Source organism: Trachemys scripta, chromosome 9 (genome assembly GCF_013100865.1).
Source record: "Trachemys scripta elegans isolate TJP31775 chromosome 9, CAS_Tse_1.0, whole genome shotgun sequence".
Taxonomy (NCBI): Eukaryota; Metazoa; Chordata; order Testudines; family Emydidae; genus Trachemys; species Trachemys scripta.
The window spans coordinates 39,682,799-39,707,219 of NC_048306.1; the positions used below are offsets into that span (position 1 = coordinate 39,682,799).

The window sequence follows — 24,421 nt, forward strand, 5'->3', positions numbered from 1 at the left end:
TGGGTAAGAACCTCACTTCTTCAGTTGCATCTGAAGAAGTGAGGTTCTTACCCACGAAAGCTTATGCTCCCAATACTTCTGTTAGTCTCAAAGGTGCCACAGGACCCTCTGTTGCTTTTTACAGATTCAGACTAACACGGCTACCCCTCTGAAGCTTTCCAAAGGCCACATAGGATACTGAACTTAATTTTCCTCCAGCATCCCAGTATATTTGGATTCTGTTGTGAATATTAACAAGGATCAAGGAAAACTTATTTTAAGGGTAAAGAAATTAATTCTTCAAACTCGGCCATTAGCCAAAGAAATCAGCGTGGTTCTTTGTGTTGCAGGCCTTTCGGTTACGTCTACGCTGCAGTCAGAGGTGTGACTACACTGCAGTCAGATGTGCGACTGCAGCAGATGGAGACACCCCCGAGCTGGCTTTAATCTAGCTAGCTCAGGTACCCATAGCAATGATGCCACCAGGGCCGGCTCTAACTTTTTTGCTGCCCCAAGCAGCTAAAAAAAGCGCTGCCCCCCGAATCCCCCCTGCCGCCGAGCGCCGTGCCCCACCCCGCGCTGCCGGAGCCCGCCCCCCCCCCCCCGCGGAGCGCCGCGCCGCCGGCCCCCCCCCCCCCGCGGAATGCCGCGTTCCCCCCGCCGCCTCTTACCAGGTGCCGCCCCAAGCATGTGCTTGGTTGCCTGGTGCCTGGAGCCGGCCCTGGATGCCATGACAGCACGAACTACCCTCTTGGGTAATTACCCAGCATCCCAAGTGGGCTTGTATAGCCTGCAATGAAGCCCATGGTGCTGTGGTATCTGAGGTAGGTAGATCAAAACTATGATCTGTATGTGTCTATATGTGCTGCAATCACCTCCCTCCTCGGACTGCAGTGCAGACATACCCTTAGGGGTATTGTCTACAGTGCAATTAAATACCTGCATCTGGCCCATGTTGACTCTAGGGCCTGTTTAATTGTGGTGTAGATGTTCTAGCTGGGGCTGCAGCCCGAGCTCTGGGACCCTCCCTCCTTGCAGAGTCTGGATATCTACACTGCAGTTAAACAGCCTCATAACCTGAGCCTGAGTCAGCTGGCATGGGCCAGCCCCGGGTTTTTAATTGCAGTGTATACATACCCTTAGTGACCATGTTCAGCTAGTAAAGATAAAAGGCCCGATTCTCCTCTCAGACTGCCGGAAGTGCAAAGAGGATCAAGTCCAAGATTTCACCTACGTGGTAGAGTAGAAAGAAATCAATAATAATGTCCTTGTTATTTGGGAGTATGAGGCTTTGGCAAAGTAATTGATATTGTTTTCTCTGCTGTGCACACCTCGTGCTGTTTTCCTTTCAGTTGACTGTATGTGTACTTAGCTGTGCCAATATTACGCTAATCATAACAGTCTGACTGTTTCCTTGTGCTCCCCCGTCTCTTTGCTGCATGTTTTCCACTTGTTTTCTCTTGGACATTCGTAGACTGTAAATATTTTGGGGCAAGAATTGTTGTTTCATTAGAGGTTCCTAGCACAAAGGAGCACTGATCTTGGAGCTGATAGATACTACAGTTATAATAAATTGGTGATGATGCAACTGCTGCTCTCCTCCCTTGTTAAAATAAGGAAACATTTACATTTTATTTTAGAAAATGCTTAGCATTTCTTTTCTTTTTCAGGAGTAGGACTGTTAGATCTAGCATCTGAACCTGTTCCAATCGGGATAGTTACTTTCTGGCTCTGTAAATTCTTCCTGCAGCTTCTTGTGGAGACTGTTTCCTTCTCTTTCTGTCTTAGACTGTTGAGCAGTGTTTGGCTGCTGCTTTTCACCCCAGAACTGGCTGCATTTCTGAAAGGGAAAGGTCTGTGTATAGTTTGTTGGTTGGTCTGATCTAAGACCCAAAGTCAGGAAAGCAGTTAACCAAGTCTCCAACTTCATTAGGACTTCACGTTAAGGAAATGCTTACGTGCTTTCTTGAACAGGGTTGTTTTTCCTGGACGGGGTTATTATTATTATTAGTGTAATTAACACAAATTAATAATATCACAGAGTCTGCATTTTGTTTCAGGCCATTGGCCACTAGATGATGAGGCAATTTTAAGTGGATTAAACCAGCCCTAAATCAGAACCTATTTGAAATCGGAACCTGGATCCAGTTTTGGATAATGTAAAGGCCTCCATTCTTTATGCTGGGCAGAACTGAAATCCTAGGCTCTACCAGCCCTGAACGTCATGGGTTTGAAATCTGGATTGGGATCTGGATCCTAGCTGTGTGGCTGTGGATCAGGTCTGACATATGTCTCCCAGCAGAGGAGAGCAGCACATACACAAAGGAGCCAGTACATTGCACGCAGTCAGAGTAGATACACTGCATCCCGCCCTCTGTGTGCCTAGTTGGCTCTGACTTAGAGTCAGCTGCTTACCCCACGGTGACAAAAACACTGAGAAAAGCACAATTATTGGAGGGGAATCACTGAGTTTCATCTCATGCGTTTGGAAGAGGTGGTGGCAGAAAACATTGCCGGGACCCATAACAGATGAGCCAGAAATCAGCTGGGTGATGACTGGAGATGGCCCACTATCTCTGCACATGCTGTCATCCCTCCCTGCACAGCCAGAGGTTGTAGCTAAGCCTGGATTGCCGTGTTACTGATACAGCATGGGACGCTATCTTCCACCTCAGGCTTCTGATGAGTGGGAACAAGACTAGGAGTAGTGAGATCATGGCAAGTAGGAGAAGGGTTATTATTCCAACTGCTCTGTGCCTTGTATTTCACAGTGTTCAGAATCTGCTGTCAACCAGCCAGGCACAGTAACACCAATTCTCCAATACAGATTGGAATCCCAGCTCCATCTGCGCAGTTGCAGGTCTCCTATCTCCTGGCTGGAGCTGGCCAATGCTTTGTGGTTCTACCATTTTTCATCGACATATTTTAGTTTTAGATGAGCATTTGGAAACAAAAAATGTTGAAAATTTTCCCCAAATGTTGAACTGTTTCATTTTGTTTTAGTGGGGAAATCTCACTGTTTCTCCTGGTTTTACGCCTGCCTCTGTTCATTCCTAGTGAGGAAAAGTGGGAAAAAAAGAGATTTTCTATTGGGGGAAAAAAAGGGAGGTGAAGGGGAGAATAAAAAACTACAAAAAATGTTTGTGGGCTTACACTTAGTTGTGTGGGATTTTGTTCGTTTTACTAGCTCTTCTTCTGACTGCTCACCTGACCAAGTCTCTTCTCATTCCAAGGTGAGGACCTTTGCCCTTCAGCTGCATGGACAGTATTTGGGGCCAGATTTTCTAAAGAACTCCGTTCCCCTTTAAGCAGTAAAATGAGTGTCCAGAATTTGGCCCAAAGTCTCTATTCCATGCTTACTGCTGTGCTGAGAGCCTGTTTGTGGTATCTCCGACGTTTGATGATGTCCCACACCTGATGTGGTGACTTCACGTGCGGAAGAAAAGGAAGGGAGACCCCACTTCCTTCCCAGGGTCACTAAAAGAGAAAGACATGGGGGTTAGAGAAATCCGTGAGCTCTGTGATATGTGAGCAGGATGATTTCTGAACCAGAAGGGGTATGAAAATTTCTTTAGACCTCTTGGCTGGGCATTTGAATGGCAACTTGGAGAAGTCCCACACTCTGGAAGTTTGCATCTATCTGAGATTCCCTACTCGTCAACGCTGCCTTGGCTAGGACTGTGACTTCAGGAGATGTGCTGACACCCAAGGGACTTGCTCAGTACTGGGCAATGGAGCTTAGGTGCTGGTATTTCAGCCAGGGTACCCTTCTCTGAGTCAGAAAAGAAAAAATGTCTCAGCCTGGTGCTGCGGTGAGCTGTGCTGCTGGAGTTACTGGGCCTGATTTTCAGTTTTTCCAAGACTTATCATGCTGCTTTGGCACCACAGAGGAGCCTTAAAGTGAGTAGAAACACAGAGAATACAGAGAGGTGTAGAGTTGTTGCCAGGGCTCTATGCCCATCCTTCTCCCAACCCATGGTGTAGGGGTTGAATCACTAGCATATCACCGGTATATTGAGGCATGGCTGGAGTGCAATGCGCTGAGATGGTTCTCTGCTTCTCGGATGTCACGGGGCCATAAGCACCAATTAGAGCAGCCTTGGGGCTTCTCTGCCTAGTAAGTGAGAATTGGGCCTATTGTCTTTTGAATAACACCGGAAACTGAAGTCCTGACCTCCCATGGTCATTAAACTTCCCACGTCAATAGAGGTGTTATTCCTGGTGTCCTCACCAAGTTTCAACTTGGACCATTCTGTCCTATCCATGTTTACTCCCCTGACCATTCCAGACGCATATGACATTTTCTGCATCCTGACCTCAAGTGCCAGGAGGTGGTGCTGTGCACAGTTTAACAATTGATGCAGTTCATCCCAGAGGTACTCTGTTTCTGGGGCCAATTGATTATATCCTCTCTACATCCAATTAATTTATCACTTATCTCTCTGTTGATGGAGAGACCGAGAAAGAGAGCTGATGGGCTGGTATCACAGAAATGTTTTACTGGCACAAGTCTGGAATGCCTGCCTGACTTATTAATGGGTAAGTCTGTATACTATGTGTTTTACAGAATGTTTTAGAGAGTGTTACAAAAAATAGTACCAATAAAATTTTTTATCCGTTTCTTTGCAAAGCCAGACTCCCTTAGGGTGGTAAATCCAGCTGTGCAAGGCTCAGAAGGAGAGAGAGAGATCGTAATGAATACATTTTAGAAACTTGTAAAAATGACTCCACATAGCTTTTTCCATTCATAGTGCCATGATTTTAACATCTGATATCTTGGGATCTCTCAGGGCTAGAAGCAAGTACTGTGTGCCATTGGGAACTCTTCTCTTTCCAGCAGTATTAAGTCCCTGTGCCAAACTCTTTGCTGGTATAAATGAAAGCTAGTAGAAAATTTCTCCTCCTGGTTTTAGATCTCTGGGGTTGTTAGATGTTGAACTTTACACCTGTCACAGATTGATGATTGAGTGTTGTCCACTCTAGATTTCAAGCCATTGAAGTCTAGAGGGAGAAATTGCTTATTTAGGCAGCAAGAAGAAAACATTTCTTTGGATTGATTGTATAAAGGGCATCTCTCTGAAGTTATTCTGAAATGTTTGAATAAGTCCTTTAGAGATGGATTAGTGGGCTGAGGTGGTAATAGGCTGGGACAAATGCCATGCTTTGGAAGCAGGGAATATTCAAAGACTATTATAGTGAGATGTGACAGATGCTGTGGACACATGGAATATTCAAATACTATTGCATCAACATATCTTTTTGGGCATTAGTCTGTATTCTTGGCTCAAAGGGTGAGCTAAAAATGTTTCCTCTAGGAACCAAAGTTGCTGGGGGGTAATTAATGCAAATATCTAATGCTGGTAAGTGGTCTGGAAATTTCACCTTGCCTCCCCCAGGGAACGAGGATACAGTGGTTCGACCTGGTTTCAGAGGCCTGATAAAGAAAGAACAGAAAATGGCATGAAGAGACAGCCCTGATCTGGGAGAAGGGTTATTCACTCTCAATTCAAGCATGGGCATGAGACTGGGACCAAGAAAGACAGGTTCTGAGGAGCAGGACCAGCTCCAGGGTCTTTGCTGCCCCAAGCGGCGGGAAAAAAAAGCGCCGTGATTGCAATTGCGATCGGCAGCACTTCGGTGGCAGCTCCACCGTGCCGCTTTCTTCTTCGGCGGGAATTCGGCGGCAGGTGCTTCGCCTCCGAGAGGGACCCGCCGCCGAATTGCCGCCGAACAGCCCGATGTGCCACCCCTTCCCCTTGGCCGCCCCAAGCACCTGCTTGCTGGGCTGGTACCTGGAGCTGGCCCTGCTGAGGAGGGCCTGAAGTACACATCTACCCTGACATAACGCAACCCGATATAACACAAATTCGGTGGCTCGTGAGGACAGTGTTATATCGAGGTAGAGGTGTACTTAAAATCCTACCAGGGTCTCCACGTGGAAGATGGGTAGCACCTGGCAAGCCAGTCTGGTGTATAAGCTGTTCATTGTTTTATGATATGTGTTCTCTGTAATGCTTTTGTTCTGAATATACAGTACTTTGCTTTGTGCAGGCTGGCTGGTAGGGTGACCAGATAGCAAATGTGAAAAATTGGGACGGGGGTGGAGGTAATAGGAGCCTATATAAGAAAAAGACCCAAAAATAGGGACTGTCCCTATAAAATCGAGACATCTGGTCACCCTGCTGGCTGGTCACTGGTTAACCCTCTCATTGCCCCTAGGAGAACAGGGCTAGAGATGTTGAACTGATGTCAGACCACCTGAGATAATCACAGTGGATTGCAGGGCTTTGCAGCCCAAGTCCCCGGACTGCCTGGAGTGGATTGCAGGATCCCACCCTGAGAAAGGGGATGGCTGGATGCCTCAGACCTGAGTGAGTTGCCCTTAAGAGGGCCACAGGTGACATAGGCACGGTATAAAAACCTGAATAGAGTAGAAATAATATGGTAGTGAGGACCTCGTGTATTGCTATGATTTGTGAGATGCAGAGGCATTCTCCAGGTGAAAGGTGTCCACCAAACAAATGCAGAACTGAGGAGCAAGCTTCCCTGAACAGAGACCATGAGCATCTGATTTTATATCACATCACAATCCCAGCCCAGTCACTTCAAGGTCACCTGCAGTAGTTCATCTGATGCTTGGGTAAGAAATATCCTTGAAGTGTGGTTCTACTCTGAAAAGTGATGGTAAAAACATCCCCTTCTTACTCAGCAGGCCTGCCTCTGGTGTGTTTCCAGAGTTATGTGAGCTGGCATTTATTGACTAGGAGTATTTTCCATCCTGTTAGCCTGGCAGAGCCAGCAAAGCGAAGGGAGAATGAGCCGGATTCTCTTTCAGCTTCTGCATCGTCAACAGACCTGTTAAATAAATTCTGACTGTAGAATCTTCCTTGTTGTTGATGCAGAGAGAACCCAGCTTGACTCTAAGATCCCAGGCCTGATTTTGCATGGAGGGTATTTAGGAAAGTTGTATTTTCACTGAGCAAATTTGATTGGGAATCATTGTGCGTCAGTCTGGAATCCCACAATGTCATTATTATTAGAGTCACTTGCTTCACTGGAACTGCACTTCAGATGAAAAATAATAACTCCGCCCCCAGCTCTTGAAAGGTTAAAAAAAAAAATCCCATTAAAATCCCAACGCCTTTATAGCTCAAACCCTGCTGGCTGCTTTGAAGGCCTACTGGTTTCCATGGTGACGATGAGGGTCCCAGTGCCGTGCTGTTCCAGATCTTGACCATTTGGAAGCAGGCATTTCATATGGTTGTCCCAGAGGAGACTGAAATCCATGGTGACATTTCAGAACCCCCCCCCCCCCAGCAGCCCTAACACGGGGGAGGGAGAAAGCCAGGGGAAAAAATGACTAAAGAGGGGGAAAAAATGAAAGACTGGACAAGACCTAGTTGATTGCAGCACGTGATCAGAGCAACGCCCCACTTTCTCTTTCCATGGTCATCCCCTTGACATGCCTTTGTGATGTTTAATAAACAACATCTGGAATGGCAAACCTCAAGTAGCATCACTAATTACAGCAGCATATTTCCCCTCTCTCTACTCCTTTCTCTCCTGCAGGCCGGTGTGAGCAACTGACTTTGGTGCCCCTTGGGTCACTGCCTGGCAGTCTTCTCGCTGGGAACTTTGCCAGCTTTTCCCTAGTCGACCACCAGGCTATCAGCTTCATCCAGGCTGAGCAAGGCCTGTGAGAAAACCCATGCGTGACTATAATGAAAGAGACATGGAGGGAGAGGTTTTCTTTCCACATTCATAGGAGTCTGTTCTGTTTTGGAACACAGGCTGCTATGTTCTTGAGGCCAAGGATCACACAGCAAAAGCTGCATGTCCACATCTCGTTAGAGACCCAGCAGGTCATTTTATACACTGTGATGGCATGAGAACAGTCAACGCAAAGCTGGGTAATGGTGCCACTCTCTGGCTAGTCAGCTGACACTCCCAAGGCTGTGGGCAAAAACATACCCACTAGTCTTACATCAGAGCTTTATCCATTAGGTTTGGGGTCGACTTAAAATTGGGGTGTTTTTTTAAAACTTTATTTTAATCTTGCCTTTTTTTCTTCTGTGAATCAAAGATCCCCTAGGTAAGAAACACGAAAGATTCTCCTGTATGACAACGATGTGGACTAACTGGCCAATGTGGCCATTTCTAGTGATGCTGTAGTGAAGGTAGGAGACTGGGGTGTTGTTTGCAGAGGTGGGAAGTTGGTGCAGAAAGAAAAGTGTGTAAAGGAATGAGGGGCTGATAGTGGATGGGGAAAAATGTCATACAAGGTACAGGACTGGGAGTCTGGGACAGATGGTGAGTGGCTGGGAGACCAAGTGGGAGATTGAAGAATTCCTCTCTTATGAAGTGATGAATTATAAGTACAATTAGTGTTCTGTGCTTGTCATAACTATAAAGGGAAGGGTGTACCAGCTGTCCTGTGTACAGTACTATAAAATCCCTCCTGGCCAGAGACTCCAAAATCCTTTTCCCTGCAAAGGGTTAAGAAGTTCAGGTAACCTGGCTGGCATCTGACCCAAAGGACCAATAAGGGGACAAGATACTTTCAAATCTTGGGGGGGGGAAGGCTTTTGTTTGTGCTCTTTGTTTTGGGAGTTCGTTCGCTCTTGGGACTGAGAGGGACCAGACATCAATCCAGGTTCTCCACATCTTTCTAAACAAGTCTCTCCTATTTCAAACTTGTAAGTAAAGAGCCAGGCAAGGCGTCTTAGTTTTACTTTGTTTTCTCAACTTGTAAATGTACCTTTTACGAGAGTGTTTATCTTTGTTTGCTGTACTTTGAACCTAAGACTAGAGGGGAGTCCTCTGAGCTCTTTAGTTTGATTACCTTGTAAGGTTAATTTCCATACTGATTTTACAGAGATGATTTTTACCTTTTTCTTTAATTAAAAGCCTTCTTTTTAAGAACCTGATTGATTTTCCTTGTTTTTAGATCCAAGGGGGTTGGATCTGTATTCACCAGGGAATTGGTGAAGGTCTCTCAAGGCTACCCAGGGAAGGGAATTAGCTTTGGGATGGTGGCAGCGGACCAGACCTAAGCTGGTAGTTAAGCTTAGAAGTTTTCATGCAGGCCCCCACATTTGTACCCTAAAGTTCAAAGTGGGGATACAGCCTTGACATGGTGGCATAGCAGTGGGATTCATTTTAAACCCAAAAGCCAGTAAGATTTTTTTTTCCTTCTAGCTGCTTGGAAAGCAGAGCTGAAGGTAGATGCATATCTTATCTCTCCTTGCCTGAAGGCAGAGGTGTTAAGTTTTTTTAACAAGAGCCTTTGTTAAGAGAAGGGTTCAATTAATGAGCAAACGACTGGTAAAAGGAATTTACAAGCTGAATTTTTTTTTTCTTTTTACATCCTCGGGAGTAGCTAGTTAGAAAGTCTCTGTTAACTCAGCAGCAGCCTGAGCTAAGTGCATTCCAGTTTCAGTCAACTGCAGAGGGGTGTGACCCAGCACAAGAAAACAGGAAAATGACTACCAAAGAAGTAGCTAACAAAATAGAACTGGCCAGACTAGAAGCAGAAGAAAATGAGAAAAAACATCAGAGACTGCTTCAAATTAAAAAACTCGAGAAAGAAGCCAAAGAGGAGGCCCATGAAAGAGAAAAAGAAGCCAAAGAGGAGGCCCATGAAAGAGAAGAGAAAGCCAAAGAGGAGGCCCACAAGAGAGAGATGGAGCTGGAAAAAGCCAAAGAGGAGGCCCACAAGAGAACTATGGAGCTGGAAAAAACCAAAGAGGAGGCGAGAGAAAAAGAAAGGAAGCATGACCTGGAAGTAGCAAGGGCTAGGCAGGATGCACCAGCCCATCCTAGCAACTCCTCTCCAGGTACCACTTCCCATCCCAGAAAATTCCCCACCTACAAGGCAGGCAATGATACTGAGGCCTTCTTAGAAAATTTTGAAAGGGCCTGCCTTGGATACAGCATCACTCCAGACCAGTACATGGTAGAGCTGAGGCTGCAGCTCAGTGGACCCTTAGCAGAGGTGGTGGCTGAAATGCCTAAGGAACACATGAACAATTATGAACTTTTTATCGCTTGGAGGGACACTGGGGCACAAGTGTCAACTATCCACCAATCCCTAGTGGACCCCAAACTCACCAACCCGGAGGCTCCAGTGACAATTCAACCCTTCGTGTCGGTCTGTAACCTTGCCTACAGCCAAGTTGCATGTCCAGTACAAAGGCTGGTCAGGAATGTGGACTTTTTCAGTCTATGACAATTATCCCATCCCCATGTTGCTGGGGGAAGACTTGGCCAACCATGTGAAGCTAGCCAAGAGGGTGGGAATAGTCACCCGCAGCCAGGCTAAGCAAGCTTTCACCCCCATCCCTGTTCCTGAGCCGTCCACCAGGGCCCTGTCTGTGTTACCAGAGAGCCAAACAAAGGTGGTGGAACCGGATCCCCTGCCAACGACTGCAACAGCTGTAGTGGATCCAATCCCAGAGACCCAGCCAAAGCCAGTCCCAGAACCGGAACTGGCCACGCAACCAGCACCAGAACCATTGCCAGCACTGAGTCCAGCGCTTGCAAATCCGTCTACAACTTCAACGCCAGAGGGCACCAGCGAGCCTGACCTGGCGGAAGCAGCAGATAACCCTACCCAAGAGGCTCAGCCAGAGCCTGAAATACCACATAGTGCACCAGCGGACAGTGGTTCACAGTCAATGGAAACAGCCCCAGCACCTGCATCGCTTCCAGAGGGACCAAGCCCCAGTCCACAGTCCAAGGAGGAACTGATGTCTCCAGCATCAAGGGAACAGTTCCAGGCCGAGCAGGAAGCAGATGACAGCCTTCAGAAAGCTTGGGTGGCGGCGCGGAGCACCCCACCGCCTTTCAGCTCTTCTAACCGATCCCGGTTTGTTGTAGAACAAGGACTTTTATACAAGGAGACTCTTTCTGGTGGGCACCAGGAAGACTGGCATCCTCAAAGACAGTTGGTAGTTCCCACTAAGTATCGGGTAAAGCTCTTGAGCTTAGCCCATGATCATCCCAGTGGCCATTCTGGGGTGAACAGAACCAAAGACCGGTTGGGGAAGTCCTTCCACTGGAGGGAATGGGCAAGGACGTTGCTAATTATGTCCGGTCTTGTGAGGTGTGCCAACGAGTGGGAAAGCCCCAAGACCAGGTTAAAGCCCCTCTCCAGCCACTACCCATAATTGAGGTCCTATTTCAGCGAGTAGCTGTGGATATTCTGGGTCCTTTCCCAAAGAAGACACCCAGAGGAAAGCAGTACGTACTGACTTTCATGGATTTTGCTATCCGATGGTCGGAAGCAGTACCCTTAAGCAACACCAGGGCTAAAAGTGTGTGCCAGGCATTAACAGACATTTTTGCCAGGGTAGGTTGGCCCTCCGACATCCTTACAGATTTGGGAACTAATTTCCTGGCAGGGACCATAAAAAACCTGTGGGAAGCTCATGGGGTGAATCACTTGGTTGCCACCCCTTACACCATCAAACCAATGGCCTGGTGGAGAGGTTTAATGGAACTTTGGGGGCCATGATACGTAAATTCGTAAATGAACACTCCAATGATTGGGATCTAGTGTTGCAGCAGTTGCTTTTCACCTACAGGGCTGTACCACATCCCAGTTTAGGGTTTTCACCATTTGAACTTGTGTATGGCCACGAGGTTAAGGGGCCATTACAGTTGGTGAAGCAGCAATGGGAGGACTTTATGCCTTCTCCAGGAACTAACATTCTAGACTTTGTAAGCAACCTACAAAGCACCCTCCGACACTCTTTAGCCCTTGCTAAAGAAAATCTAAAGGATGCTCAGGAAGAGCAAAAGGCCTGGTATGATAAACATTCCAGAGAACGGTCCTTCAAAGTAGGAGACCAAGTCATGGTCTTAAAGGCGCTCCAGGCTCATAAAATGGAAGCGTCGTGGGAAGGACCATTCACGGTCAGGAGCGCCTAGGAGCTGTTAACTATCTCATAGCCTCCCCCACCTCCAACATAAAGCCTAAGGTATACCATGTTAATTCTCTTAAGCACTTTTATTCCAGAGAATTAAACGTTTGCCAGTTTACAGCCCAGGAAATAGATGACGCGGAGTGGCCTGAAGGTGTCTACTACGAAGGAAAAAAGGATGGTAGCGTGGAAGAGGTGAACCTCTCCACGACCCTTGGACGTCTGCAGCGACAGCAGATCAAGGAGCTGTGCACAAGCTTTGCACCAATTTTCTCAGCCACTCCAGGATGGACCGAACGGGCATACCACTCCATTGACAATTAGAACCCCACCCTACCGGGAGTCACCTCATGCCCAAACTGCTATAAAAAGGGAGATCCAGGACATGCTACAGATGGGTATAATCCGCCCCTCTAATAGTACATGGGCATCTCCAGTGGTTCTAGTTCCCAAACCAGATGGGGAAATACGCTTTTGCGTGGACTACCGTAAGCTAAATGCTGTAACTCGTCCTGACAACTATCCAATGCCACGCACAGATGAGCTATTGGAGAAATTGGGACATGCCCAATTCATCTCTACTTTAGACTTAACCAAGGGATATTGGCAAGTACCACTAGATGAACCCGCTAAGGAAAGGTCAGCCTTCGTCACCCAGGCAGGGGTGTATGAATTCAATGTACTCCCTTTCGGGTTGCGAAATGCACCCGCCACCTTCCAAAGACTTGTAGATGGTCTCCTAGCGGGATTGGGAGAATCTGCAGTTGCCTACCTCGATGATGTGGCCATTTTTTCTGATTCATGGACGGAGCACCTGGAAAAAGTCTTCGAGTGCATCCAGCAGGCAGGATTAACTGTTAAGGCTAAAAAGTGTCAAATAGGCCAAAACAGAGTGACTTACCTGGGGCACCAGGTGGGTCGAGGAACTACCCCTACAGGCCAAAGTGGATGCTATCCAAAAGTGGCCGGTTCCAAAGTCTAAGAAACAGGTCCAATCCTTCTTAGGCTTGGCTGGATATTATAGGCGATTTGTACCCCACTACACCCAAATCGCCGCCCCGCTGACAGACCTAACCAGAAAGAAACCGCCAGATGATCATAATGGTCCCTTCTGACCTTAAAGTCTATGAGTCTATGAGTCTAAATGCAGTTCAGTGGACTGATGAGTGTCAAAAGGCCTTTAACCAGCTTAAGGCAACACTCATGTCTGACCCTGTGCTAAGGGCCCCAGACTTTGACAAACCGTTCCTAGTAACCACAGATGCGTCCGAGCGAGGCGTGGGAGCAGTTTTAATGCAGGAAGGACTGGATCAAGAAGTCCATCCTGTCGTGTTTCTCAACAAGAAACTGTCTGAGAGGGAAAGCCACTGGTCAATCAGCGAGAAGGAATGCTACGCCATTGTGTACGCACTGGAAAAGCTACGCCCATATGTTTGGGGACGGCGTTTCCAACTACAAACAGACCATGCTGCGCTACAGTGGCTTCATACCACCAAGGGAAATAACAAAAAACTTCTTCGGTGGAGTTTAGCTCTCCAAGATTTTGATTTTGAAATACCACACATTTTGGGAGCTTCTAACAAAGTGGCTGATGCACTCTCCCGGTAAAGTTTCCCAGAGTTAACTGGTTAAAAATTGTTCTTGGAATGTGGAACATATTGTTAGTTTTTATATAATGAATGTATGTCTAAAGGTACATGTGTCTTATTAACTCTGTTTTCTCCTAGAGCTCCAGGAAGAAATCACAGCCAGTGTGGAACCGGATGTCCAACACTATCTGTGATTTGCGGGGGCATGTCATAACTATAAAGGGAAGGGTTTAACAGCTGTCCTGTGTACAGTACTATAAAATCCCTCCTGGCCAGAGACTCCAAAATCCTTTTCCCTGTAAAGGGTTAAGAATCTCAGGTAACCTGGCTGGCATCTGACCCAAAGGACCAATAAGGGGACAAGATACTTTCAAATCTTGATGGGGGGGGGGAAGGCTTTTGTTTGTGCTCTTTGTTTTGGGAGTTTATTCGCTCTTGGGACTGAGAGGGACCAGACATCAATCCAGGTTCTCCACATCTTTCTAAACAAGTCTCTCCTATTTCAAACTTGTAAGTAAAGAGCCAAGCAAGGCATCTTAGTTTTACTTTGTTTTCTCAACTTGTAAATGTACCTTTTACTAGAGTGTTTATCTTTGTTTGCTGTACTTTGAACCTAAGACTAGAGGGGAGTCCTCTGAGCTCTTTAGTTTGATTACCCTGTAAGGTTAATTTCCATACTGATTTTACAGAGATGATTTTTACCTTTTTCTTTAATTAAAAGCCTTCTTTTTAAGAACCTGATTGATTTTTTCTTGTTTTTAGATCCAAGGGGGTTGGATCTGTATTCACCAGGAGTTGGTGAAAGGAAGGAGGGGGAATGGTTAATTTCTCCTTGTTTTAGATCCAAGGGGGTTGGATCTGTATTCACCAGGAGTTGGTGAAGGTCTCTCAAGGCTACCCAGGGAAGGGAATTAGCTTTGGGATGGTGGCAGTGGACCAGACCTAAGCTGGTAGTTAAGCTTAGAAGTTTTCATGCAGGCCCCCACATTTGTACCCTAAAGTTCAAAGTGGGGATACAGCCTTGACAGTGCTGTATTCAGTATGCTCAAGAGCGGTCAATCTAAATGTAGTGAACAGTGTTTTTTGGGAACGTTCCCGTAGGCTCCTGTTGTTCTAGAAATTACCAAGCATAGCCCCTGATATAACACTTTTCATACAGCTGTTAGAGAAATGGAATTTTCCTTATAGGGAAAATTTCGACACGTCAAGGTTGCTTTGCATACTAGATCGGAACAAAACATCAAATGAAATGAAATGAAAAAGTTCTGAGAAGTTGTGACTCGGAATTGTCCACATGGAAGATTTTCATTATTTTTGGTTCAATTTTGAACCAAAAAATGTTGATTTTGAAACATTTTTCATTTTGCTTGGAAAATCAAACAATTTGGTCAAAACTAACATTTTCCCATGGGAAAATTTCAATTCTGAAGACACCACCTTTTCCATGCAAAAATTTCATATGCAAAATTTTGTCCTACTCTAGTGATAAAATTTGGCTTATCCATGTGGTATAAATAGGACAAGATAGCACTCGGATGAAGGGGTTTCATTTGTGCTGTATTCAGATCCCCTTGTTGGAACATTCCGTTCCATCCACAGTAGCAGGACAGAGAACAGCTTCATGGATGCAGACTGCTATTAATACTGTTTATTATTTACATTTACAGTTAACACCCAAGAGCCCCAACCAAGATCACAGCCCCAGTGTGCTTAGGGTGACCAAATGTCCTGATTTTATAGGGATAGTCCCAATTTTTGGGTCTCTTTCTTATATAGGCTCCTATTACCCCCTACCCCCATCCCGATTTTTCACATTTGCTGTCTGGTCACCTTAAGTGTGCCAGGGGCTGTACAAACACGTAAGAGTCAGTCCCTGCCCTGAAGAGCTTACAGACTCAAACTGTTCCATTATACAGCATATTTGTGGGTGGAGGTGACGGGAATGGGAGTCAGTGAAGTGACAAATGAGCCTTTTTCAAAGAAAATGTATAGAACATGAATGCTGGTGTTATGGCTTCAGTACAGTCATTAGTCTGGTGTGTTGTTTGGTCAGCATCTCAGCTCACCTTGTATGGACAACATACAAGGACATAAAAAGTCAGCAGCCATCCCATTTTAAAACAAAAACCAGACCACCATACATTGTTGGTTGTAATATAAACCAAAGAATTCATAATTAAGGCTGCCATTTTTACTTTAATCTGAGAAAGAAAGGGAACTATAGGTAGAGGAGGGTTCTACCCCTAGCTTTGCCACGGACTTGCTTTGTGGCCCAAGGGAAGTCAGTTTTTTTAAAAAAACCCTGTGCCTCAGTTCTCCTGATCTTAAAATGGTAGACTGATCCTTACCCATCCTTGCAAAGTACTTTGAAATTTATGGATAAAAAGTGCTATAGAAATGTAAAATGTTAATTAATGAATACATTTATTTATTTATTGTAATAATTGGGATGGACACATTTTATCAAAGCCAGAGGAAACTCCTTCTCCTACCCTTAGGAATCTGCTTGATTTTGATCTCTTGTGTTCCAGTCCTTGTAATTCCATTTCCCCCTCTAAACTCTCCATCTTTCCAGGCCAGATTACCCTTTTTTTGCAGTATCTCATCAAATCCAAGTCCTACCCAGCCCAAGTGCTAACCATCTTTTCCCTTCCCTAGACCTCTCCCCTCCTCCTGTGTAATATAATAATCCTCAAGTTGAGTTGGCCCCAAATTGAACGTAGTTCTCCAAGGGCTGGATCCTACCAAGTGCTGCGTGAGCAGCTCTTTTGAGATGTGGAGTAACTCCCATTCTCATTGATCTGAATGGGAATTGAGGGTTCTGGGCACATTGTAGGATCGGCCCCCAGATCAGTATATACCATCATGGACCCAAGTGTAAACAGATAAAATTCCCATGACACCTCTGCCTACTCACTCAGCACTGATTTTGCCCATTGTTATATTAGCAGAGGGGGAGGTTTGTGTGTGTGTGTGTGTGGTGGTGGTGGTTGTGGACAGGGGAATTCTATCCTCTTTTATAATATACCCAACCATCTATCTTGCTAAGTGCTGTTGCTTACTGGATAATCATGTTTTCCATGACAACCTCCTAAGTCAGTTTCCTTAGAAAAGTGTTCCAAACCCAGGGCTGTATCTGAGGAGTTTTCACTGTCTTTGCTGATGTGCATTACCCTTGTCTTCCATCATGTTTAAACCTGCCTGGAGTTTCTACTGGTGCTAGTGTCACTGGCATATTTCACTATCTGCTGCCCACTTACTCCACTTGATGAATATATTAAGTAATACTTCCAATACAGACCAGTGGTGCCCCCACACTCACTTCGTTCTCCTCTGAGAACAGGCCTTTCCTATGTTTCTGTCACTTAAGCAATTTTTAATCCATGGCAATCTTTATTTTCTGGCATAGCCTCAAAGAGACCCTATTGGGGGATCATAGAAATTAGTGATGGCAGAACACCTATCTAGTTCAGCCATCTGTCAGGACAGAGTTGATTCGTACAGTATATTATGTTGCCACGTCCAATCTCGCTTTATTCAGCGGTGTAGTGGTAAAAAAGAGAAGTGAGTGAACTAATCTAACCTAAACTCCATATTCCCCAAATGAAAAGTGGGCAAATGCGAGTTACCCAAGTTTGCCCTTGACTACACCGCTGGTTTTACTATGTCAAGTGAGATTTCACCCCCCTTCGCTCAGGAGACAGTTCCGCAGCCCAACAGACTTCGTTGTCAGGAAACTATTTTTATCCTTCTCTTAGACTAGCTTTTTCTACATTAATTTCTTCTAATTAGAACCCCCCTTGTACCACCCTCAATAATTCTGCTCTATCTTGTCAAAAGCCATTGGAAAAATCCGAGTAAATTATGTCTGCTGGGAAACCTTTATCTCCTGATTTATTCAGCATTTCAAAGAACCCTAACAGGTTAGACAGGCATAATTTTCCCTTCCAGAAGCTGTGCAGGTTTGACCCTATTAGTTTATACTTAGCCAAGTGTTGTACTATTGTAGCCTTAATTAGGCTCTTGTTGAGTCCCCCTGGAAGCAAGGTAAGGGTATATTTATGAATTAATTAAACATGACACATCATTATTCAGATCACATTCAACAGTGTCAAAATCCATCTTTAAACCAGATCAAATTTGCTCTCTAAGAATACATATCCCTCGTGGCCCTATTAGCTGTCCGGTAAACCAGACATTCCCAGCTACACTCCCTGCAGGTGTTGTCTCTCTACTTGGGACAAGCCTTTAAAGTGACAGTTATTTCTAAAACATGCTCTTTATAAAAGATTTCTTTTTAATTTACACAGTAAGTAAATATGAATGGGAAGTCACTTTCAGCAAACAGCATGGTGGGACAGTTGCTCAGCTGGCATAAATGGGGCAGCAACAATTTATTTCAGTGGAGAATCCGGCTCTGTGTTTTTCTGCTATAGATGCAGACTCTTCCTGCTTAGCACTGAATGGCATATTTCCCCAGTCCTCACCAAGGAAAGATTGCTTCCCTCCCCAAGTTACATGGCCACACAAGTTCTGTGACAGTATGTGAGCAAGGAAACACCTACCTCCCCATGCTTGACCTGGCTAAGGGCTACTCAACATAGCAGACCTGGCACTTGCGGATGTTATTGAGTTGCTCTGCCCCGTCCTGGGAGCCACTCACCAGAAAAGGGGTGGGGAGTGTCAGAAAGTAGGCGGAGCATGGCTTTCTCCTAAATCTTCCAGTTTACATTTTCTTTCTGAATCCTAAAGATTTAAAAATAGATGTGTTTGTGCTGCCAGGGCCCCCAAAAGGACCTTGCATGTTTGTTATTTTAAATTCTGCAGGGCCTGATTCTGCCACCCTTACTCAGGTTGAGTAATACCTCAGTCCATGAGAAGCCCCATTGGTTTCAATAGGATGATTTGTGGTGTCAGATACTACCCACTGATGGAGGGCAGTAGAACTGGGATCACACTTTGTTCCCCTGAAGCAGAACTAAAAGAAGTCAGACCCTGTCTACACTACAAATAAAACAATATTAGGGGTAGGGCTGTCAACTAATCACAGTTAACGCAAGCAATTAACACAAAACAAATTAATTATATTAAAAAAACAGTTGCAATTAATCACAATTTTAATCTCACTGCTGAACAATAACAGAATATCAATTTAAATTTATTATAAATATTTTGGATGTTTTTCTACATTTTCAAATATATTGATTTCAGTTACAACACTGAATTCTGAGTAGTAACTGAAAGCAATATACATCTACATGACACAATACAACCAGGATGTAACAACAAATATAGGGTTGTATTTGTAGAGTAGATGGATCCTCACAGACTTATTTAAAACTTTCCAAATGCATAGCTTCATAGACTGACCAGTGTCAGGGAAAGTCCCTACTGCTGTGTCTTGGTACCATCTGCTACAGCAGGGGGCAGCTGTAGGCTACAGTGAGAGTCCCATAGCAACCCTGCAGGTAGAGGCTGCTGGGGGATGCACTGGTCCATCCCAGGTCTATGGCCATGCACCCTTTCTAGCAAGTACCATACACATTTTGAACAACACTGGCTCCTGATAGAGGACCTCCAGTCCTTGTGGACTTTTCCATGGCCCTTCACCAGGGTTTATGTCAACAGAAGCTGACTCAGGAGTAGAGTTGGTCGAGAAATTTATTTGATTTCCTGTAAAAATGAAAAAAAATTCACTTTCATCAGCACTTTCCGTAAAATTATTGGGGTTTCATTGGAAATGGAAAAAACATTCAGGTTTGTATTTTTGCAGAAAATCGGAAATTTTCACAAGAAATTGACAACCTGGTTTTCATCAAAGAGTTTGGCCATGAATTTTTTCCCCAACTGGTTCTACTCAGAAGGGGAGGAAGGGGTTAAGGTTGGGCAAGTGTCAAAAAAAAAAAAATGAATGACTAAAATGAGAAGCGACACTGTTTCCCTTTTTTGCAAATCTTGTTGGCCTCTGGTTTATTTCAGCACAGACTGGGGAACAGCTAGAGATAGAGATAGGCGATCCAGTACACGATGTTGAAGAGCAGGAAGGCGGTGGGGAAGAAAACCCGGGAGTAGGAGTCCAGGCGGGAGATGTGAATGCGGATGCGGCCCTCCCGCCACGTCCCTGTCTGACAGTCCTCGATGCAGCAAAAAAACCTCTCACATTCCTTCCCTTCTAGGCAAGGGGCACCCGGCTCCTCCTCCTCCTCTACCTCAGGAGGCCAGTGCATGAGGTTGTTGATGTTGATGGTGGTGAAGGAGGGCATCACATGGGCATTGGCAGGTGGCTAGAACAAGGAGGAGAATGGGTTAGAGAAAAAGTAAAGATGAACCCTCATTTGCCCAGACAACAGACCCTGCAATTGGCAGTCAATCAGTCTCCTGGCATCTCCTGGATGTACTCAGTGCACAGGGATACTAGAGAGCTCTACTTTCCCATCTTCCTGTCTGACTGTAATTCAGTTCCCTGGCATATCCTGGGCACAGGTCTGGGGCGAGAAGACCTGAGAGTGCTAATCCCCCAGCACTGTCTCTGACATTCCATGCCGCACACAGCAGATGGTTTTCTCAGCCTGTCACATCCCTACTGAGCCTGGATGCAGTCTAGGAGTGCAGGATGCTGCCCAGACATGTTCTCTGATTGCCATCGCGTTTTCACATTCGCCACGGGAGGAAAGGGTGGGCAGTGCAGTGATTATAACAGCTCACTCTTGGAGAGGAAGTATGTCTTCAGCTCAGCAGCATAGCTCCTCTCCATCAGAGCAGGGCGGGGGCTTCCAGGAGAGATCCAGAATTCAGGTTTTCAGCCTCATGCCACCTAGGAACTTGGGGATAAAGCCCTGTTTAAGGTCAGATATGCAGGACTGGTTGGTGTGTTGACAGCACCCACTGTGATCTTAAGCAAAGCCCACTGAAAGGCATGAGTACAATGGCTAGATTTAATACGTCCATACTCAACAACTCTCCTTATGTACTCTGAAGGGCACTGCCACTCCCCTGGGCGCCTCTTGCTCCTAGAGTTCTGCCTCTTCAAGCATCCCCCCTCCAGGGGCCCGCCAGCCTCTCTGATGCCTACAGTTTCTAAGCTTGGCCTCTTGCACCATCACACCCCTTTGGTGTGTTACTGCCTGTCTCTCTGCCTTGCCCAGTCTCTGGAGCCCCAGTCTCTGGAGCCCCACTCCCTACCAGTCTATTGCCATGTGTCCCTCCTTTCGGCACTCTCTGGAGTGGCACACCATAACAACATAGCATGAGAACAGGCTTTGCACCATTATGTCTTGTGAATACAATATGCTACTGGCCAGGAGCCAAAGAACACAGCGGTTCTCTGTGCAGACGGGATGCGGTGGCTTCAGGATATAGCAGCGCTAGCTCCCCATCTCTCCCCCCACCTTGTCCCTGCCTACCAGTCTGGGTTTCTTGTTGTTGTGGTCCGGCGGTTTCTTGTTTCCCACCAGGTAGTTGAGTGTGGCATACTCCATGAGAGCGGCAAAGACAAAGATGAAGCACACCGAGACAAAGAGGTCCATGGCAGTGATGTAGGAGACCCTTGGGAGGTGCTTGCGGGAGATGGTACTCAAGGTGGTCATGGTGAGCACTGTGGTGATACCTACAAGGGCATAGAGCACTGTCAGAAGTAGCAAAGCCAAGGACAGGAGCCAGTTGCTTACGTATAACATTACCAGTCATCCCCTTCCTCCATACGCCATCACCGCAGGATTCCCCAGCGGCTCCAGCATGCCACTTTCCCTGACTCTCCAAAGGGAGCCAGGACGTCCTGACTGGCCGGTGAGGAGGTGCGCAAACTGTTCTATTACTGTATAACAGTTCTGTTGTGGGGATAGTGGAGGGGCAGGGCAGGGGAGTGTGTTCACCTGAAGTGTAATTCTATTCTGAAAGGGATGCTGCAAAAATGCTCTTGTAGGGTTCTGTGCCTATTGGGATTCCTGTGCCAAATATCATAGAATCCTAGAATATCACAGTTGGAAGGGACCTCAGGAGGTCATCTAGTCCAACCCCCTGCTCAAAGTAGGACCAATCCCCAACTAAATCATCCCAGCCATGGCTTTGTCAAGCCTGACCTTAAAAACCTCTAAGGAAAGAGATTCCACCACCTCCCTAGGTAACCCATTCCAGTGCTTCACCACCCTCCTAGTGAAAAAGTTTTTCCTAATATCCAACCTAAACCTCCCCCACTGCAACTTGAGACCATTACTCCCTGTTCTGTCATCTGGTACCACTGAGAACAGTCTAGATCCATCCTCTTTGGAACCCCCTTTCAGCTAGTTGAAAGCAGCTATCAAATCCCCCCTCATTCTTCTCTTCTGCAGACTAAATAATCCGAGTTCCCTCAGCCTCTCCTCATAAATCAATATGCTCAGTTTATACATAAAAGGAAGGCATAAGGGATGGGGCCAACTTGATTCAGGGACTTAACAACATTCTAACTTTCTGTCATTGAAAGCTAGAGCCAAGATTTCCAAGAGAATAGACTAATTTGGGGTGCCTCTGGCTTGAGACACCTAGGGCCAGATTTTTCAAAGTGCTGAGCCTCAAATGGGAGCAGCAGTGCTCCACAACTCTCAAGCTCACACTCTTAGTGGCTCACCCAAGACCACCCCACACCAATGGCTCCTTTTCAAAGTTAGGGTTACCATATTCAAACATTTAATAAAGAGGACACTCCACAGGGCCCTGGTCCCGCCCCTGGCCCCATCCCAACCCCGCCTCTTCCCCACCCCCATTCCAACCCCTTCCCCATAACCCCCAACCAATCTAACCTCCCATTCCCTATCCCTTGCCTGCCCCAACTGCTCTCTACACCCCCTTCTCCTGACAGCCCCCCCAGACCTCCTGACCAATCTAACCCCGATCCCTGTCCCTTGCCTGTCCCAACCACTGTCTACACCCCCTTCTCCTGACAGCCCCCCTCAGAACCTCCGACCAATCTAACCCCCCGTTCCCTGTCCCTTGCCTGCTCCCCCCACCCCCACCAGGCCGAGGGAAAGCTGCAAGCTCCACGTGGAGCCAAACACTGTTCCGCGCTGCTCTGCGGGGGAGGAGGGAGCGGGGGAGGGGGAGGGACTCTGGCTGCTAGAGGCCCCAGTGGCTGCGAGCGGCTTTCAATCAAGCCCAGCTGTCCAATCAGCCGCACCACACTCTGCATGAGGGGAAGGGGGAAATCCCGGACATTTCTACTTTATTAGAAATCCCCCACCAGACGGCCATTTAAAGCTGAAAAAGCCGGATATGTCCGGAGAAACCCGGACGGATGGTAACCCTATCAAAGTGCACACACAAGCATGAGCAAGACACACAAGCGACAAAAGCAGCTCTTGTTATCCTTTCCATGATGCCCTACCCCTGCCCCTTGCAGAGTTATGCTGCAAAAGCTCCCAAGCCCAGGGTTCGGTCTTGCTGATTTGCCTGTAATGCTGTACAAAGAATAACAACATCTTTGCAAGTTGTGTGGCTGCCCAGGACACATTTCACCAGAGGCAAATGGAGCTCAAGGTGCAAAAATATCCAGTTCTATTCTAAATCTAGAACCCACCATTTGGAGAGGGCTCTAACTGTGGGGAAAGGAGTTCTATGGCAGGTTGTGCTCCCTTCCTACGTGCTCCTGGTCTGTGCTAGGAAGAGCTGTAGCAATTTCCAACTGTGTGCGCTATAGGTATGCATTTACACGCATTGTCCTGTCTGGGAGTGTCCTGGAAAGTCCCAGGGAGCAGGGGACAGCGTACAAATGCCATATGGTAATTTTTGTCCTGCTCTCTCCCCTCACTGTGACAATGCCCCCCCAACCCTCTTCAGTCCCCCACTTGCTCGCCAGGCCTTTACTCATTAGGTTATCTGTACAAATTAGATGATAAATTTCTCTGGGCAATGACCTTGTCTAATTTTTTGTCTGTAAAGTGCCATACCCATCTACAGCATCCTGTAAATCATTACAAATAATATCACCGCAGGCAGTGTGGCAGGGTTTGTATAAGAAGGTGGACTGTAAATAGCAAATGTTGCAAAGAGACAAGTCAAAGAGTTGTTTCAGAGTAGCAGCCGTGTTAGTCTGTATCCGCAAAAAGAACAGGAGTACTTGTGGCACCTTAGAGACTAACAAATTTATTAGAGCATAAGCTTTCGTGGACTACAGCCCACTTCTTCGGATGCATACAGGGTGGAATAAATATTGAGGAGATATATATACACACATACAGAGAGCATAAACAGGTGGGAGTTGTCTTACCAAATCTGAGAGGCCAATTAAGTAAGAGAAAAAAAAAAAACTTTTGAAGTGATAATCAAGATAGCCCAGTACAGATAGTTTGATAAGTGTGAGAATACTTACAAGGGGAGATAGATTCAATGTTTGTAATGGCTCAGCCATTCCCAGTCCTTATTCAATCCTGAGTTGATTGTGTCTAGTTTGCATATCAATTCCAGCTCAGCAGTCTCTCGTTGGAGTCTGTTTTTGAAGTTTTTCTGTTGTAATGTAGCCACCCGCAGGTCTGTCATTGAATGACCAGACAGGTTAAAGTGTTCTCCCACTGGTTTTTGAGTATTATGATTCCTGATGTCAGATTTGTGTCCATTAATTCTTTTGCGGAGAGACTGTCCGGTTTGGCCAATGTACATGGCAGAGGGGCATTGCTGGCACATGATGGCATATATCACATTGGTAGATGTGCAGGTGAACGAGCCCCTGATGGTATGGCTGATGTGATTAGGTCCTATGATGATGTCACTTGAATAGATATGTGGACAGAGTTGGCATCGGGCTTTGTTACAAGGATAGGTTCCTGGGTCAGTGGTTTTGTTCAGTGATGTGTGGTTGCTGGTGAGTATTTGCTTTAGGTTGGGGGGTTGTCTGTAAGCGAGGACAGGTCTGTCTCCCAAGATCTGTGAGAGTAAAGGATCATCTTTCAGGATAGGTTG

General features: G+C 46.2%; 1 protein-coding gene across 3 annotated transcripts in view; it reads right to left on the minus strand.

The window, feature by feature from the left end:
* Positions 1-15,322: 15,322 nt before the first annotated feature.
* LOC117883167 (gamma-aminobutyric acid receptor subunit gamma-4) overlaps positions 15,323-24,421 on the minus strand; it is a 120,923-nt gene continuing 111,824 nt past the window's right edge. For all 3 annotated transcript variants that reach the window (XM_034782226.1, XM_034782227.1, XM_034782225.1), the window contains 2 exons: positions 20,896-21,098; positions 15,323-19,776 (listed from right to left, as the gene is read on the minus strand). In XM_034782226.1, the coding sequence (XP_034638117.1) occupies positions 19,489-19,776; positions 20,896-21,098 (491 nt within the window). In that variant the 3' untranslated portion in view covers positions 15,323-19,488. The remainder of the gene's footprint in view (positions 19,777-20,895; positions 21,099-24,421) is intronic.